Source organism: Gastrolobium bilobum, unplaced genomic scaffold (genome assembly GCF_033153095.1).
Source record: "Gastrolobium bilobum isolate Gb01-03AN ecotype WA unplaced genomic scaffold, APGP_CSIRO_Gbil_v1 utg19911, whole genome shotgun sequence".
In the NCBI taxonomy this organism is placed as follows: Eukaryota; Viridiplantae; Streptophyta; class Magnoliopsida; order Fabales; family Fabaceae; genus Gastrolobium; species Gastrolobium bilobum.
In genome coordinates, this window is record NW_026898798.1 from 114,230 (window position 1) to 130,860 (window position 16,631).

Below are 16,631 nucleotides of genomic sequence, written 5' to 3' on the forward strand. Positions count from 1 at the left end.
GGAAAATATTATACTTACCAACATTTTAAGTTTATCGCTTTACTACTAGTTGTTTATCGTAGGATCAATTTGAAGTCAATGACAATTACTCTTTTTTAGTCGTTGATTTCAATTTGATCAAATGATAACCAAATAAGTGATAAGAGTAATAAGTTTAAAATATAACCGTCCTTATTATTATTATTACTACGAGACTAGTGTTTGTTCTTTTAAAGGGAAAAAGTGAAAGATTTTTAATTTAAATTTTAAATAAAAATACTACTTGTAATTTAAAGTATCATCCTTTAAAATAACAAACATTTTTTCTATTATTATTATTTAAGGAAAGTCATACTTACCATTTATTTCTATTTACAACTTCTTACAATCATATCTTAATCATCGATTTTCGTTAATCAATAGTTATCATTTATTTCGAATTAATAATTAATTAATAAATTTGATTTGAAAAAATAATAATCATTAATTTATGAAAATCAACGATTAAAATATAATTGTAAACGAAATTAGATTGTAACCATGAGCTTCCTTAATTATTATTATTATTATTATTATTTGGAACAAGTTGGCTGGATGGATTGAAACAATCTAATGAATTTGTATACCTAATAACATAATAACAAAGGAGCAGCGTCCAGGTTCATCCCCCGTCAAACCCACGCTTCAACGCGATTCCTCTTAATTCTCGTTAGGGTTAGGGGTTTCATCTTTTCTTTCATATTTTCTCCTGCAAAATTTGAATGACCCACTCTTCTTCTTCTTCTTCTTCTTTCTCCATACACACACAATCAATGTTCAAGCACTGCTACTGTACCTTGTGCAAACCCTCTTGCGTCTTCCTCCGTTGTTGTTAGCCATCGGAAATTTCACCGATTGAAGCAGCAGCAGCAGCAGCAGCTTCATTCATGGACCTCTCTCACACTCAATCCAATTTGTCTCTCGGTTTTTCTTCTTCTCACGCTTCGCCTTCGCCGCCTCGCCGTCCACAGATTCCCGATGAATCTATCTCGCTTCACCTCGAAACCACCCTGCGTGATCCTTCGCACCCGCTCCCTACGGTGCCGCTTCAGCTGCTTGAACCGCAGACGGAGAATGGGAGCGTGGACGTCGAATTGGATGACGACGAGGATAGAGAAGTCGAGGAGTTTCGTATTCTAGGGCATTCAATGTGCTTGAAGAGGCGAAGGGATTGCGAATCCTCATCATCCTCTTCGATTCCCACCAAGAGGGTTTCCGCCGAACCGGATCTTGAGTCGCGGAGGGTTGCGGTTCGATCGTGGGGTTGCCAACCCCTGCCGGTTGCTGACCCTGATATCTATGAGATAATGGAGAAGGAGAAGAAAAGGCAATTCGGAGGAATTGAATTAATAGCTTCTGAGAATTTTGTGTGTAGGGCTGTGATGGAAGCACTTGGGAGCCATTTGACGAATAAGTACTCAGAGGGAATGCCTGGTTCGCGCTACTATGGAGGGAATCAATATATAGATGAAATCGAAACCCTATGCTGTGAACGTGCCTTGCTCGCGTTTAATCTCGACCCCAAGTGTTGGGGTGTGAATGTGCAGCCTTATTCTTGTACCTCTGCTAATTTCGCTGTGTACACGGGATTGTTATTGCCCGGTGATCGTATCATGGGTTTGGATACCCCATCTGGAGGGAATACTAGTCATGGGTACTATACTCCTAATGGGAAGAAAGTTTCGGGGGCGTCAATATTCTTTGAGAGCTTACCATACAAGGTGAACCCTCAAACGGGTTATATTGATTATGATAAGCTTGAGGAAAGGGCACTTGATTTTCGTCCCAAGATACTTATTTGTGGTGGGAGCTCCTATCCTCGAGAATGGGATTACGCTAGGTTTAGGCACATTGCAGATAAATGTGGAGCTGTGTTATTGTGTGACATGGCCCAGATTAGTGGACTAATTGCAGCCAAGGTGTGAAATATCTTTCTCCTGGTACTTTTTAAGTACATTTTGTTTTCCGATGTTGTTCATAGTGTAGCCTCTGAAAATTTAGTCACTGCTTGTGTTGATGGCTTTCATGGTTGTTATTGATTTTAATGTCTTTTTGCACTGTTGACATAATTCAATGTTACATTTGGAATTGATTGACTGGACTGGTTTAAGTCCATTATTGTTTGCACAAATATCTAATAATCAATGGACCTTCAATTTTGAAGAATTACTCATTTTTTGCTTTAATAGTACGATTTTTTTGCCCTCGCAGGAATGTGTGAACCCTTTTGACTATTGTGATGTTGTTACTTCGACAACTCACAAGAGTCTTCGAGGTCCAAGAGGGGGCATAATTTTTTATCGGAAGGGTACAAAACCAAGGAAGAGAGGGATACTTCTAAGTCAGGGATATGAAAGTGATCAATATGACTTTGAAGAAAAGATAAATTTTGCTGTTTTTCCGTCAATGCAAGGGGGCCCGCACAATAACCATATTGCGGCACTTGCTATAGCTTTAAAACAAGTAGCTACTCCTGAGTACAAGGCATACATGCAGCAGGTGAAGAAGAATGCTCAAGCTTTAGCATCTGCTTTATTGAGAAGAAAATGCCGCCTAGTAACCGGGGGTACAGACAACCATTTATTACTCTGGGATTTAAGGCCCCTGGGATTGACAGGTATTATATGACTTGTGTTATCTTTTTATGATATATTGCTAGTTGCTTCTTTTTTTGTTCAGTGCCTACATGTCATGTCAACTAGCTCAACTAGTTTGCATGTCTGCACTTTGCATTGGTTTTGTTTTAGTTTAATCCTTGAGTTAGATTCTCTGGCGTTGTATATCTTCACATTTACATTTCTGACATATTATTTATATTTAGTACTGCAACTATTTTTGGTATATGAATTTGATTGTCTTTAAATTTTATGGCAATAATTCTTCTGTTTAGATTTTGGTAAGAAGCACTGCTTTTCACCGATGAAATTAGAATACTTTTGTTTTGAAAGGACTTGAATGCTATTCTAATCTTCAACATGGTGTTTCAGTGGTATATAATCATTGCAAACTCATGGATACATGTGTGTACTTGGGTATGAATGCAGAGCATGAACATTCTCATGTCGTGTTTTTACTTTGTATTGGGTATATGATAATAGTATATCTGTTCATCTCTGACAAAAACTTTTATGACGTTAGTAATGATGTGTTTTACATATGTACGTGCATGAATCGGCAGTAGGGATCTATACAACAAATTGTGGTTAGAAGGATAAGGCTATCCCTGGGTACTCAAGTTTTGCAGTCTGAAATTCAATTGAATTCAAATAATCCTCAAACATCATTGACCATATACTAAAAGCTAAATATTTTTTTAGGTTAAATTATGCTGTAGGTCCTTATAGTGTTACTGAAATTTTAAATAACCACTATAGTTTAAAACTTTTTAAGAGTTTTAATTATAGAGACTTATTTGAAAACTCAGATGAAGTATAAGGATCTATTCAGTTGTGCTAAGATCCTTATAGTTTATATAAAGTCCTCATGGTTTAACAAAAGTTAACACAGTCTTGACAGTTGGTAGCGAGTGAGACTTATTTAAATTTTTTGGAGCTTTAGTGGTATTGCCTAGGTATATATAATATATGTTGTTTCTATATGGGTTTATGCATTTTTACAGAAAATGTAGGGCTGCCTGAAGTCCTGGCCTCCAAAAAACTTAGGTGTGTGGTGAGTTGGGTGCCTAATTGAAACGAGGTGGCCAATTTGGAATGAAATGAGTGAAATATAATCAATAATAATAACCAAGCCTTACCTCGCCAGATGGGGTTGGCTACATGGATCAATCAACACCATTGGGCTCTAACCAATATTTTAGTATAGCCATTTATAGCAAGGTCTTTTTGCTATGTTTTTTTCCCCAGTATTTTCTTTGGTCTTCATCTACCCTTTTTAATTGGATTATCTTCCATTTGATCCACTTTTCTCAGTAGCAACCCCACTAGTCATCTTTTTCTCATGTGATGAAACCACCTTAGTAAGTTCCGTTATCTTCTTCTCAGTAAGTGATAATCAACTTTCCCTTGGATACGTTTGTTCTGGAATATCCTTTCTTAAATGTCAAGAAATCCACCTTAGCAGTCTCATCTATGCTAATTTTTTTGTAAAACTATTGTTGGCACTTCATTTTACAAACATTCATTTTTTTTATAGAGCATCATTAGTCTTATGTTTGTCTGGTAGACTTCTGCTTTGAGTTTGATTGGGCACTTTGTGATAACAAATTATGCTTGACTTCTATGATTCTAGCTGGACAATTAGCCAAATTTGATTCTCTTATTTTTGTATGGCAACAAGCTCTAAGCTTTATCGTTTGTGCTTGTAGGTAAATTTTACGAGAGGGTCTGTGAGGCATGTCATGTCACTTTGAATAAAATTGCTATTTTTGGTGACAATGGAACTATAATACCCGGAGGTGTAAGAATAGGTAAGTGTATATTATGGTCGAATCTTTAATGTTTTGTATGCTTGTAATATTTGATTCACTGTTCATTCTTATGAGACATATTTTTATGTTGTATTATTATTCAGGTACCCCAGCCATGACGTCAAGGGGGTGTCTGGAGGCTGATTTTGAGACAATGGCTGAATTTCTCTTTAGAGCTGCACAAATTGCAAACGTATTGCAGAGGGAGCATGGGAAATTGCAGAAGACTGCTTTGAAGGGACTTGAGAGCAATAGGGACATTGCTGAGCTCCGGGTACGGGTTGAAGCTTTTGCAACTCAGTTTGCAATGCCAGGTTTTGACATCTGAATGATGTAGCTGGTGGATTGCCATTATGGATTATTTATATATGCTACACTGGGGGGTCGTCACGCCTCTGCTTGTTACAAATGCTGAGTCATCTTGGTATGCATATATTTTTGTGGTGCCTCCCTCCTCTCTGCAGTGTCCACAGTTTTCGGGTTTTTGCTTGTTGCAGTGAGTCACAATGTGGTACATGACCGTACATAAGTGGGTACTGCTGTGGAGTGTTATTTTGGTAATCAAGTATCCTGTTCCTGCCTCAATGGCGGGCGCACCATCCCTGCTGAATGCAGCAAGTTGGCCATTATAGGGGTTTGAACAAGGATTCTGGATCAACCAAACTCAGTACAGAATTCTTCTGGGGAAGCTGCAAAAATAAATAATCTGATAAAGGTTACACGCCTTGAATTCTTTTACCTGCTGTTTGATGCTGAAAGAAATGTTAATCCTATTGTTCTTGCTATATATTACCCTTTCTTTGGGATCATATTTGTACTCATTTCAATCAGCAATACTGTGCCGTGTTAATTGTTAAATATATAAGTTAATATGGTGAATGTAATTGTTTTTTACCCTTTCTTGTATAATGTTTCAGAAGCGCTTTTGAGTTCATGCAAGTGCGGCATGTTTGATTGACTCGGCACAGCGGAAGTAATTTGGGTCAATCAATTGAGGAGCAGTTGCAAGCTCAATGTATCTATTAACGCCACTTTGATTTCCTCCTCCTCTTCTTCTTCTTAATACCGATAATGCATTATAATTAAATTTTAAAGAAAAATAACAACTAATTATTTGTATTTGTGGTATAGCTTACAATTGAGGGAACCGATAATTTTTTTTCTGTCTTTATTTTCAAGGTTATATTTGGATCACTAGAAAGATGAAAATGAATAAAACCAAATGGAATGGCATTGGTTATCATTTTGGATTCTTTAAAATAAGATGGAATGAAATGACATTTGATAAAATGAATTTCATTTTTATTTCATTAAATGCCTTTTTTTTTTTCCTTTTAATTTAGAAGATATTAAATGCAATTAGCTTAATATTCATTAACATTTTTGTACCATTTAATCTACTCTTCAATCAATGGAATAAAATTTTTACTCAATTTTATTGTAAAATATCTGAATAATGGTACGATAATTTGATCTTATATCATTTGATACCACTCGATTCTATTCGTTCTTTCCATAATCATGACTCAGCTGTCAAGCTTAACATTGGCCACTGGTTGATGGAGAACAGAACGAAAGCTTTTTTATTTCTTTCCGTTGCCTCTCATTCTACAAGTTATATAGTTAATGGTTCAGAAATTTCACTCTTTATTTTCTTTCTTTGTATAAAACAAAGAATGAATTTCAATATTTAGAAGAAGCTTCTGTGCTTTGATTACGGAAATGATTTTACTGATACTATTTTTTTTTTTTTGGGTAGGCGATTTTACTGATACTATATTTTAAACAAAGGGAGTCGAATGAACTGCATTTAACTCATATTTTAAATCAGCACACGAATGGTTAAACTGGATGACATATACACCTCAATGAGTGTTAAGTATAAAAACACAAAAATACATTTAAACCTAAAATGAATTTGGTAGGGGTCTGGCAACTAATTATACATGAGAAAATTGTGTCAGCGGTTAGATTATAATTATATTCGTAGAATTGTACTTGTTAGGATTCAGGAATTAGTTGTAGGTTTCATGACTCCACAAGGCTTAATCTGCAAGATTTATTCTGACTGAAATAATAAATTATAAAAGCTACCTTGACTTGTAGCATTATAAATAAGAAATTATTCTGCCATCAAATTTTTGTGTTTTTCCTGAAAATTTGATCTTGGGTTCTCTTCATTTTTCCTTACCTCTCTCTTTTTAATTGTTATATATAAATTTATTCATGAGATTTCCTCTAAAGCTATTGCTTTTGGGATGGGTGCTTTAAGCTGTCAGGATGAAAGGTTTTTTTACATGATTCAAGTTCAAAAGAACTCTTGAAAAGAAAAAACAAGTTTAAATTTAGGATTCATTTTTTCTGCCGTCAATGTAGATAAGTTATTTATATAGAACCCAAAACGACATCGTTTTGGGACAAAATTCAAGGTATTTTTGTAATTATAATTTATTTCAGGATTATAATAGTCTTTCTCATTATAATTTTTTAATCTTTCAACCCAAAATTACGTCGTTTTGAGAGTGAATGTAGATAACTTATATATATTTACTGTAAAAACATTAAAGCCTTAAATATATTTGGCATTTGGTTATTAACTCTAATTATTTTGGTTATTGACACTAATTATCTACCCAATTTTAAATGTATTTGTTTGACGAAACTAAAAAAATATATTTGTTATGGTATTATTGGGCTAAAGCACTATTCTAGGACTTTTGAGCAAAAGAATTGTTCAGTTAAAGTTAATTTGATAAGTTTTTTTAAACTAATGCAGTCAAACACGTCACCGATATTGATCGGACTAGTCCCATCAATGATACTGACGGGACTCATGCCATGTCAGCGTCACATAGATAGTCCCATTACAGTCTAACTTCATAAGGTTATAATTTTTAACTCAGGTATCCAAATCAGATGTTTTTTTTTTATTTCACATAATTTTTCGAGATCTACACAATGACACCTCATTTGAAATATTTTATCTCCCACAAACATAGTTTGAATTTGAAACAATAGTTCCACAATTACAATCAATATCATTTAAATCCAGAAGATCTTGAGTTTTTTCCGAACCAACACCATGAGCTGCCGCATGTGCCATCTTCTGGATTTAAACGTTCTTGTGATTGTAGTACAATTGTTACAAATTCAAACTATGTTTGTGGGAGATAAAATATGGCAAATGAGGTGTCATTGCGTATATCTCGAAAAATTATGTGAATTAAAAAAAAATCATCTGATTTAGATACCCGAGTCAAAAGTTATGGCTTTTCAAAATATTTCGGTAACGGGACAGCCTACATGATGCTGACATGGCAGAAGTCTCGTCAATATCTTTGGCGGGACTAGTCCCGTCAGTATTAGTGACATGTTTGACTGCATTCGTTTGGAAAAAATTATTCAATCAGCTTTAACTGGGCAATTCTTTTGCCCAAAAGTCTTAGAATGCTGCTTTTCTTGGTATCATTGTAAGTAGAGCCGGCAAAACGGGCTCGGCTCGGCGGGCCAACCCTCCTCGCCCACCAAACGAGGCAAGACAGACTGACTCATTTTTTGGCGGGTTGATAGCGGGATGGGTCGGGGCGGGGCTGGTTAGTGTAAAACAGGTTCGGGCACGCGGGCCAATTCGTCTGCCTGCCAAACGGGTCGGGCCGGGCCGACTCATTTTTTGACGGGTGGATGGCGGGGCAGGGCGGGCCGCCCACTTTGCCATCTCTAATTGTAAGAATGCTCAAGTCAACGGAAACAAAAGACGGATACCGTGATCTCAGTGATGTCATATATGGAAAAGACATATTCATTATTGCTTTAGTGAATAATATAGAAGAATGCAATATATGCAAGAGACCGAGGAATGAATGTTTAGTGCAACCGATGCATCGAAGATTCGGTGTAATTGTCCATTTATATTGTGATATATGGATAAAAAATGTCACATCATCTGAAAAAAGGAAAAATTAAATGACAGTTAATTAGATGATGTGATATTTTTTGTCCACGTGTCATAATATGAATGACAGTTGCACTAAAAATTTATTCGAGATTAAAGAGCTTCATCATCATTCCTCAAACCAAATGCTATATGTTGAGAGGAGTACTTTTTCGGTACTCCCGCTATACCAACATCATTTCCCAAATTGGTAAACAATTAGGACTCAAATGGAATTACCCAACGTTGGAAATCGATACACCCACACAAACATGAATCACAAAACATAAAAGAGGAAAAAGAAGAGAGAATATTCGCACGACGATTTACCTTGGTTCACCTAATGTTGGCTAAGTCCAGCTTGTCTGTACTATATTCACCTCACCGCCACTGATTACAAGTCACTCGATTTATAAGAAGAATATAAATAAAATTAGAAAATCATAATAGCAACTATTTATGGACTCAAGCCCTAACAATTAAAAAAAGAAAAAATTATAATAAATCAGAAGTCCATAACAGTACCTAGCATCTATGGGACGTCAGTTGCCTTTTCATTGACTCTGCCAATAAAGACCCTCATTAGCATGTGAAGTATAAGCCATACCCAATACACAAAAAGCCATGAATTCAAATGGTATCAAAATTTTCAATTTTTGGTAAAAGGCAATACCGAATATCGTACTCCCTTAAGGGCCGTTTGGTACACTGTAATATTTTGGATGACCAGGAAAGTAAAAGTGGAAAATTTTTATCCCCACATTTGGTAGAAGAAAAACATAAAATTTTACTGGTATAGTTTATTCCCTGGCTTCCATATTACACTACTGATTGTGAATTTTGATTAACATGTAGAACATCGTAATTATTTGTTCCCACGTCTTGGTTTGTGTTTCACAAATTTATCAGGCTAAAATACCCTCGAAGATTGATACAGTGCAACAAAGATGATGGGGTTTGCTTGCTTAAATTACCATGTAGAACATCACGGTTTCAGAATATCTTGGATGAAGATTGATACAGTGCAACATTGGGTCGCCAACGAAGACGGTCGTTCTTTGCGTGTTGTTTTATTATTTTCTATCTAAATTGTCTTTAAAAGTTATGTATTACGAGGGTAGTTTTGTAAAATTTCATCATATTCTCAGTAATATTTTGTTATCAACCAAACGGCCTTTCAAAAAAAGTAACTGATATTCTCAGTAATATTTTCGCCTACCAAATATCTTTTCGTAACATTTCTAAATTTTTTTTATTCTCACTATATTCCAAGTAATCGTAATTTCCGGATACAAAAAATTTTCTGCAACACAAAATGCCCCCTTAGTATTAAAAATATGGGACACGATCCGTTTATAAACTTTTTTGAATTTTTTTACAAATTACACTATGTTCTCCCGGGAGGACATAGTATAGTTTGTAAAAGCTTGTATTCTTCCGAGAAAACATAATATAGTTTGTAAGCAAAAAAATTTGTAAATATAACCCGTCCCTAAAAATATTTTCCCTTTGAGTATAAAACACAGATGATAGCAGACAATAGGCACCTACTTGTAGTGCGATGAGAAACAAATGAAAAGCATTTTGAAATTTAACTATCTTATAGATTCTCTATCTCTCCACATTGTCTTATCAGCAAATTTTCTCCATCATTGTTTCCAACTGGGATAACTGGTCATTTCACATCACCAGCAATGGAATCTCATCATGGTACATGTACAATAGTAAAGGGTACGTGAAGGTCATTTGTCCATTTCAAGGTACAACTTTTTTTCTGGCTGGAGATATAGGAAGATGTGTGTTTCCTAATGTCAACAGCTTCTGCAATATAGAAAGAAAGAACACTGCACATATTGCTACCTATAAATCTCTTTTATTAATTCATGAACTTCACACAATTATATATTTAGCTTGACATGAATTAAGATTATTCGTGCACAACTACAAATGCTAAATTTTTGTGCACATTTAGGAAAAGCCATTTTAAAACTAGTTGAGATTGAAATTATAACAAACTACAAAGTAGTGAAAGTATATATGCATAGCTAGCTATACATACATTTATTATGCATCACTAAAAAGTCATAATTTAGCTTCTTTTTTGTGTGTTTTTAATTACTTTGAATACTAAGATCAGAATTAATCTTATTGCATGATATTGTCGAACAGTCCTATAGACTGGTGAATTAAACACATTTTTACAATTTCTAATGGAGTCACGAAACGTGTCGCTGATTGTGACATTTTCCTGTTAAAAATAAAAACGGGTATTAGTATTATGTAGTAATGAATCTTGGGGTCGGCATTATGTTCCGAGATCTTCCTTGTGATAAAAGAGAATTTGTCGTATCTATTCTTCCACTCAAGATTTGTTCTTTTTCGTCGTTTTATGTAATTGTATAGTGATAATTACACTTTCAGGAAAGCATGTTTCTGTGTTTGAATTTTTCTGAACTTGTAATTCATTGTTGACAGTTGACACACAAAAGCCTTCTCTTTTCTTCATACTGCTAATTAGAAAAAATATGAACAATAAAACCATAACAAAATCTGTGCCCCATGCTGATGTACAATATTGTAACATCATTTTGGACGCTGAAGGTAGAAAATGATTGTCGGTGAGAAATGGCATAAATTAGGAGCGACTTCTGGCTTTACATGAATGAATCTAATCGATACCCGAAAGAGAAGGATTCCAAAGACTGCACAGTTATAACTTATAAGAATTAATTGGTACCCATACTAACAAGACATCTACTTTTCGGTAGCCCGGAACGGAAGAACTCCATATTTAAGCGTGCTTGACTTGCAGTAATTCTGGGATGAGTGATCTCCTAGGAAATTTTTTCAGGAAGTGTGCGAGTGAGAAAAAAGCACACTGGAAAGTGTTGTGTTAGTATGTGGGGATAATCATTGATTCTTGAAGCGACCGAACGTTACAAATGGTATCAGAGCAGGGCTCTCTCTCGGACGAACCAGGAGGAAGCTGGTGGGCATGTAACATCCCGGGAGCTGGCGAAAAGGCATGGACAAAGAACGGTTCCAGCGGAGGATTACATGAATGAATCGAATCACACCCGAAAGAGAGAGACTCCAAAGACTGTGCAGGTATGAGACTGCACAGTTTGGGATAACTTATAAGAATTAATTGGTATTACCTATACTAACAAGATGTATCTACTTTTCGGTAGTCCGAAACGGAAGAACTCCATAATTAAGCGTGCTTGACTTGCAGTAATTCTGGGATGGGTGACCTCCTGGAAAGTTTTGCCAGGAAGTATGCGAGTGAGGAAAAAATACACTAAAAAATATCGTGTTAGTATATAGAGATAACCATTGATTCTTGAAGCGACAGAGCGTTACAAACATCACTATTCATTATTATTATTTTGATCTGAAAATTGTTATTATTATTCATTATTGACATAAACAAGTTAATTTGCTTCCTACTCTGATCATATCATGTCTGTATAATATATAATTTTAGAAGCATACATTGTTAAGCTGCCTCTTAAACTATTTTATGTCCTCTCGGTTTGCCACGTTAACATTTTTTATGATTCTCAATTCTCATGTTCTTATTAAGTGACTTTTAAGCATCTGAACATCTATAAATTATTATGTCATTTTAGTGTATATTTATGTTTTAAATACAGCGACACTTTTTCATTGAAATTATGTATTCAAAGTTATAAAGCGGATGCAAATATTATTACAAATAAATAAAATAAAAACCATATAATTATTAAATTTTAGATATGAGTCTATCTACTGTACTTCATGAAAAGTATATTTAACAATTTCAAATAAATATTATGTGAAATTATTTTTTCATTGAAATTATCTATTCAAAGTTAAAAAATGGATGCAAATATTATTAGATAAATAAAACAGAGTAAAATCATATAATTATTAAATTTTAAGTACGAGTCTCTCTACTATACTTTATAAAAAGTATATATATAACACTTTCGAATAAATATTACTTTTAAAGCATTTTGATTATAAAGTTTTTTAAAAACAAAAAATAATTTCAATATATACTAAATACTTATCCATTAAATAAAAAAATCCCAGACATAGATATTTAATTTAAACAACCTGAGCAATACAGAAATAAGATAATGCAGAATCTATGCATGTTAACACATAAATAATGCATATGAAATTAAAAGTTACTTTGACTACTAATTTATTCAGGCTGCTTAAATAAAATTAGCACTAGTTAATCCCTGGTTTAAATTAAATTAGATGTGAAATAGACAATTAGACAACCAAAAAGGAGGTAAAAAGAGATGACACAAACAAAGGTGAAAAAGGAAATTTGGTATTTCATTAAAACATATTGTTTTCCTGAGTTTCTCACTTTGTCCAGTAGGCAGGCAACATAATCCTGTTTTCTATGTTATAATCATGATCATTTCCACTTTCTTATTTTTCCATGTGGAAGCACTTTTGACTTTAACAGAGGAAGATCTGCTATTGCTGGTGAGATATCAACTACCAAGCCCTAGGGACTAGAGAAGCTTTAATTGAAAGGTTGTTTTCACCTATTATATATATATATATATAAAAGTAAGTTCAGAATCATTTTACACCAGTATGAAATTTGAAGTTTGACATCTCAACTGAGAAGTGTTAAATAAAAAAAATCAATGGTGTCACATGCTTACAAATCAGATTCGTTGATCTTTTTTGATCTAATAACTCTTAAATGAGATGTCAAATTTCAAATTTGATACTGGTATTAATGTATCCTACCTCATATATATATATATATATATATAGGCTTTATGGGATGTAATTCTTGGAGAAAGTTCATCTCTTATTATGTCTTGACCATGTCGGATACTTTTAAGTTTTAACCTTTGCGGAAAGCATAGATCACATTTGTTTACCGTACAATTTTTGTTTCCCTTGTTTACAAACTCCCTTTTCAAAGTCAATAATACAATATAACAACATGATCATTTGAGTCATGTGTATATTTTAAAAGTGCAATCTAGCCAAAGATATTTTTCTTTAACTTAACAAAAGAGCTTGTAAATTTGGTTTTACAAATACTGGAGAGGATTAGTGCTTTAAGTTGAGGACATGATCATGCCAGCATAGTTTCATGGTTTCAATTAAGTTGTGTAATCACAATCAACAGTCAATTGATTTTTATTGATGGACCATAATTGAGTATATCTAATATAATATCCATATCTCTTCCTCTCATCATTTGTTACACTAAATAACAGATAATATATAATATCTAAAAGTTTTATTCAAGATAACTTTGCACTCTCATTAGAATACAAAATTGTGCTAATAGTGGAAATTATCTCACTGAACAGAATATAATACAATAGAATAGTACTGATCTCTGGTTATCTAGTTGCTTCACAAAAGATTCTCATTGACTCCAGAGATATATTTTAAATGAACAACTGAGATATACCATGGGCTTTCTGATCCAGCAGGATACAGAAAAAGCATCCTTTTAACCAGAAAAAAAAAAAAAAAGATAAAGGAAAAGAACCCTTTATCAAATACTATCTTCTTTAGAATTTTTTTCCCTGTCCAAAACAGGTTAAGAATGCTTCCCTTTGGATAGAAAGATGTTTCTTTCTCTTGAAGTCACCGGCTTCTTAAATATTCTGGTTTCTTGTCTAAGAATAGCAATATTGCTTTTCCTCAAAGCAAGAATCACATTCTTTTCTGTTGCATGATTTTCTTTCTTGGGTTTAATCAGAAAAGCTTCTTCAAGGTCTAAACAAGATATATAGCGTAACATGCACTTGCAAATCAATTGACTATAACCAGGAAATTAGAAAAATAAAATAAGAAAAGAAAAACCAAAAACTAATGCATAAAAAAAGGGATGACATTACTTCATTCTTTAACATTTTTCTTCTTTTTATAAAGAAAAACTCAGGTACTTCTTTTTCTTGCTATGGCTGCGTATATCCAAATTGTTTCTACCTATGACTACACATGTCCAAAAGCTTCTTCCTTCCTTCCACTATTTCATCAAAGAAATCATCAAGTTGTCCTGTTATAGTCTCTACCCCACATCTCAACAACCCAAAACAACTCTTAACATTGTCTACTTTTTCTTGAATATCAGCTTGTGCTTCATAACCTGCTATTCTCTCCAACTCCACCTTCAATTCCTCCATGGCTAACTTTGCTTGTTGGAATTCAAACAGAAGAATCCCTGGCTGCCCATCAATGTGGTCTATCTCCTCTGTCACTTTCTGCTGCAATATAGTCATAGAAACCATGAAACCAGATCCAAAAACCATGTGTCCTTCGTACCCTCCTTGGTGAAAGCAAGAGGAAGACCAACAATAAGCAAGCCCACAAAGCAGAATCATCAGAAGCAATGAACTAACACTCCTCATTGCATAAAGAACACCTCTGAAGCCACTGAATCCATTCAATTTTGATTCCATGGAGATGTTCTGGTTCATACATTGGGACAACATTGGTTGTATCCTTGTTTCCAATAAGCTTTTGTTTTCCTCTTCCAATCCAAGAATCTCCCTTTGACAAACATTTATACCTCGAATAACCTGTATAATAGTGTAATAGACCCATTGAATAAGTTCATAAACAATAAGCTTTTGACAAAAGAATAATGGGATAGAAAGTGATTTAAGATTTAAGAAAAAGTCATGTATATATGTATATGTATATACCAACCTGACGTGAAAGTTCTGGAGTGAAATGATGGTAACCATCTAAAGAAGAAGCAATATTAGAGGCAGATGAGTAATAGTTCTCCATTCCAGAAATGGCAGATTTGAGTACATGGCAAGCATCCCAAAGCCTTGAACTTTCGTCCATGTATTCATTCAACCAATTTCCTCCAACAGGCAAACGAAGCTTCCGGACCAAAATGGTTAGTTGGGAATGGAAGGATTGGAGAGATGAGATCACCTCTGAAAGGAATTGGATTGACATGAAGTTGTGTGAGAGAAAGGATTGGTGAAGCTCATTGAGTCCTTGTGTAAGGAAGTTGTAGAAGCCATTGACAGAAGAGTTAGTGCATGAAGAACCCATCATGCAGGGTAGTAAAAAAGAGGGTGTGTGTGTGTGGTTGATGGAAAGTTGATGGAGATTGATGGATTTATATAATTGGAAGATTAAAGGGCAAAAAAAAAAAAAAAAAAGCTGCAGCAATCAAAAAAGTTGGTAGCTTAGGAGCTCAGGTTTCTATGGTGAAAGGTCCTGTTGGGTGCAATTATGGGTGTTTCCTATACAGTGGAAGTGATGATTGGGAATCTGTTGTTTTTATTGTGAAACGGGCTGCTACTATAGAAGAGAGGGAAAGCATAACAAAAGAGTTAAAAAATAAGGTAAAGTTTCAAAAAAGAGAAAATATAGATCATACAACACAATAATATGCAACATGAAAACTACGTGTTGTTTTTTCTTTTCAATTTCTCTGACAACTTTTTTTTTTTCATTCTTTGTTATTCCTTCGAAGAAATAAATCTTTAGTACATCAGATGCACTGAACTCAGCGCATTTGTTCATTTATTTTGTGATATATGAACAAAAGACTTTACATAATCTAAAAAAAAAGTAAATGATGCGATGATTTTTGTTCACGTATCACAAAATAAATGTACACATGTACTAAACATTTATTCCCTTAGAGGAATAGTTTAAGTGGTAGAAAGGAATATTAACAATGTTGAAGCTCTATGTTGGATTGTGTTTCCCGGGTGTTAAAGTTAGACTACTTACTTTGACTAAGATTCTGCTTCTCATTCTTCCATTTTGATTTGGTTCCCTTTTGGATTGTGTGCTTCCCTTTGGCTTCTTTTTATCCTCTTCTCTATCTTCCCTATGTTTTAAACTTCTCGCGCACTGTGCCTTTTTTGGTTTTGTTTTCTTAAAGAAAGTTGTGCATAATCCATTTTGGTTCTTTTGAAAAGAGAAGTGAATGATAGGGTTCTGTGTACTCTCGGTATTTTACACATTACAATGCAGATTCTTCTTTCTCCTTTAAGACCCAACATTCTATTACGAGCATTAAGTTAAATCACCCTCGTTTGCATGAAATATTATATATAACTCCCAAACATGTTGCCTACGATTCTAGATATATATATATAGCACACTCATATCTATCTATCTATCTATATATATATTTTTATGTGATGGGTCCTTCTTGAATGGACCATCCTTCACATAATAAAGGCTTTTCAGTGAGACAATTCGGTTTATGTTACTGAGAATGAGATAATTGCAAGATCTGCC

The 16,631-nt window shown here is 34.3% G+C and overlaps 2 protein-coding genes across 4 annotated transcripts; one reads left to right on the forward strand and one right to left on the reverse strand.

Annotated features, from left to right (window-relative positions):
• The first annotated feature begins 633 nt into the window (after positions 1 to 633).
• Positions 634 to 5,649, forward strand: LOC133284171 (serine hydroxymethyltransferase 7-like). Of its 3 annotated transcripts, none has more exons than XR_009747875.1 (5): positions 634 to 1,937; positions 2,230 to 2,635; positions 4,343 to 4,444; positions 4,549 to 5,159; positions 5,362 to 5,649. XR_009747875.1 is itself a non-coding variant. In XM_061481157.1 (5 exons), the coding sequence occupies exons 1-5, from the start codon at positions 906 to 908 to the stop codon at positions 5,143 to 5,145; spliced, it is 1,806 nt and encodes a 601-aa protein (XP_061337141.1). In that variant the 5' UTR covers positions 634 to 905; the 3' UTR covers positions 5,146 to 5,351. The 3 variants fall into 3 exon arrangements, 2 of the variants coding, with proteins under 2 accessions (XP_061337141.1, XP_061337142.1); XM_061481157.1 differs by lacking the exon at positions 5,362 to 5,649 and having other exon boundaries at positions 4,549 to 4,758; positions 5,090 to 5,351; XM_061481158.1 differs by lacking the exon at positions 5,362 to 5,649 and having other exon boundaries at positions 4,549 to 5,351.
• Positions 5,650 to 14,338: 8,689 nt separating this feature from the next.
• LOC133284183 (uncharacterized) lies at positions 14,339 to 15,425 on the reverse strand. Its single transcript, XM_061481174.1, has 2 exons — positions 15,066 to 15,425; positions 14,339 to 14,935 (listed from the first exon to the last, which is right to left on the reverse strand). Exons 1-2 carry the CDS (start codon positions 15,423 to 15,425, stop codon positions 14,339 to 14,341), a joined length of 957 nt encoding a protein of 318 aa, XP_061337158.1.
• Positions 15,426 to 16,631: the final 1,206 nt, after the last annotated feature.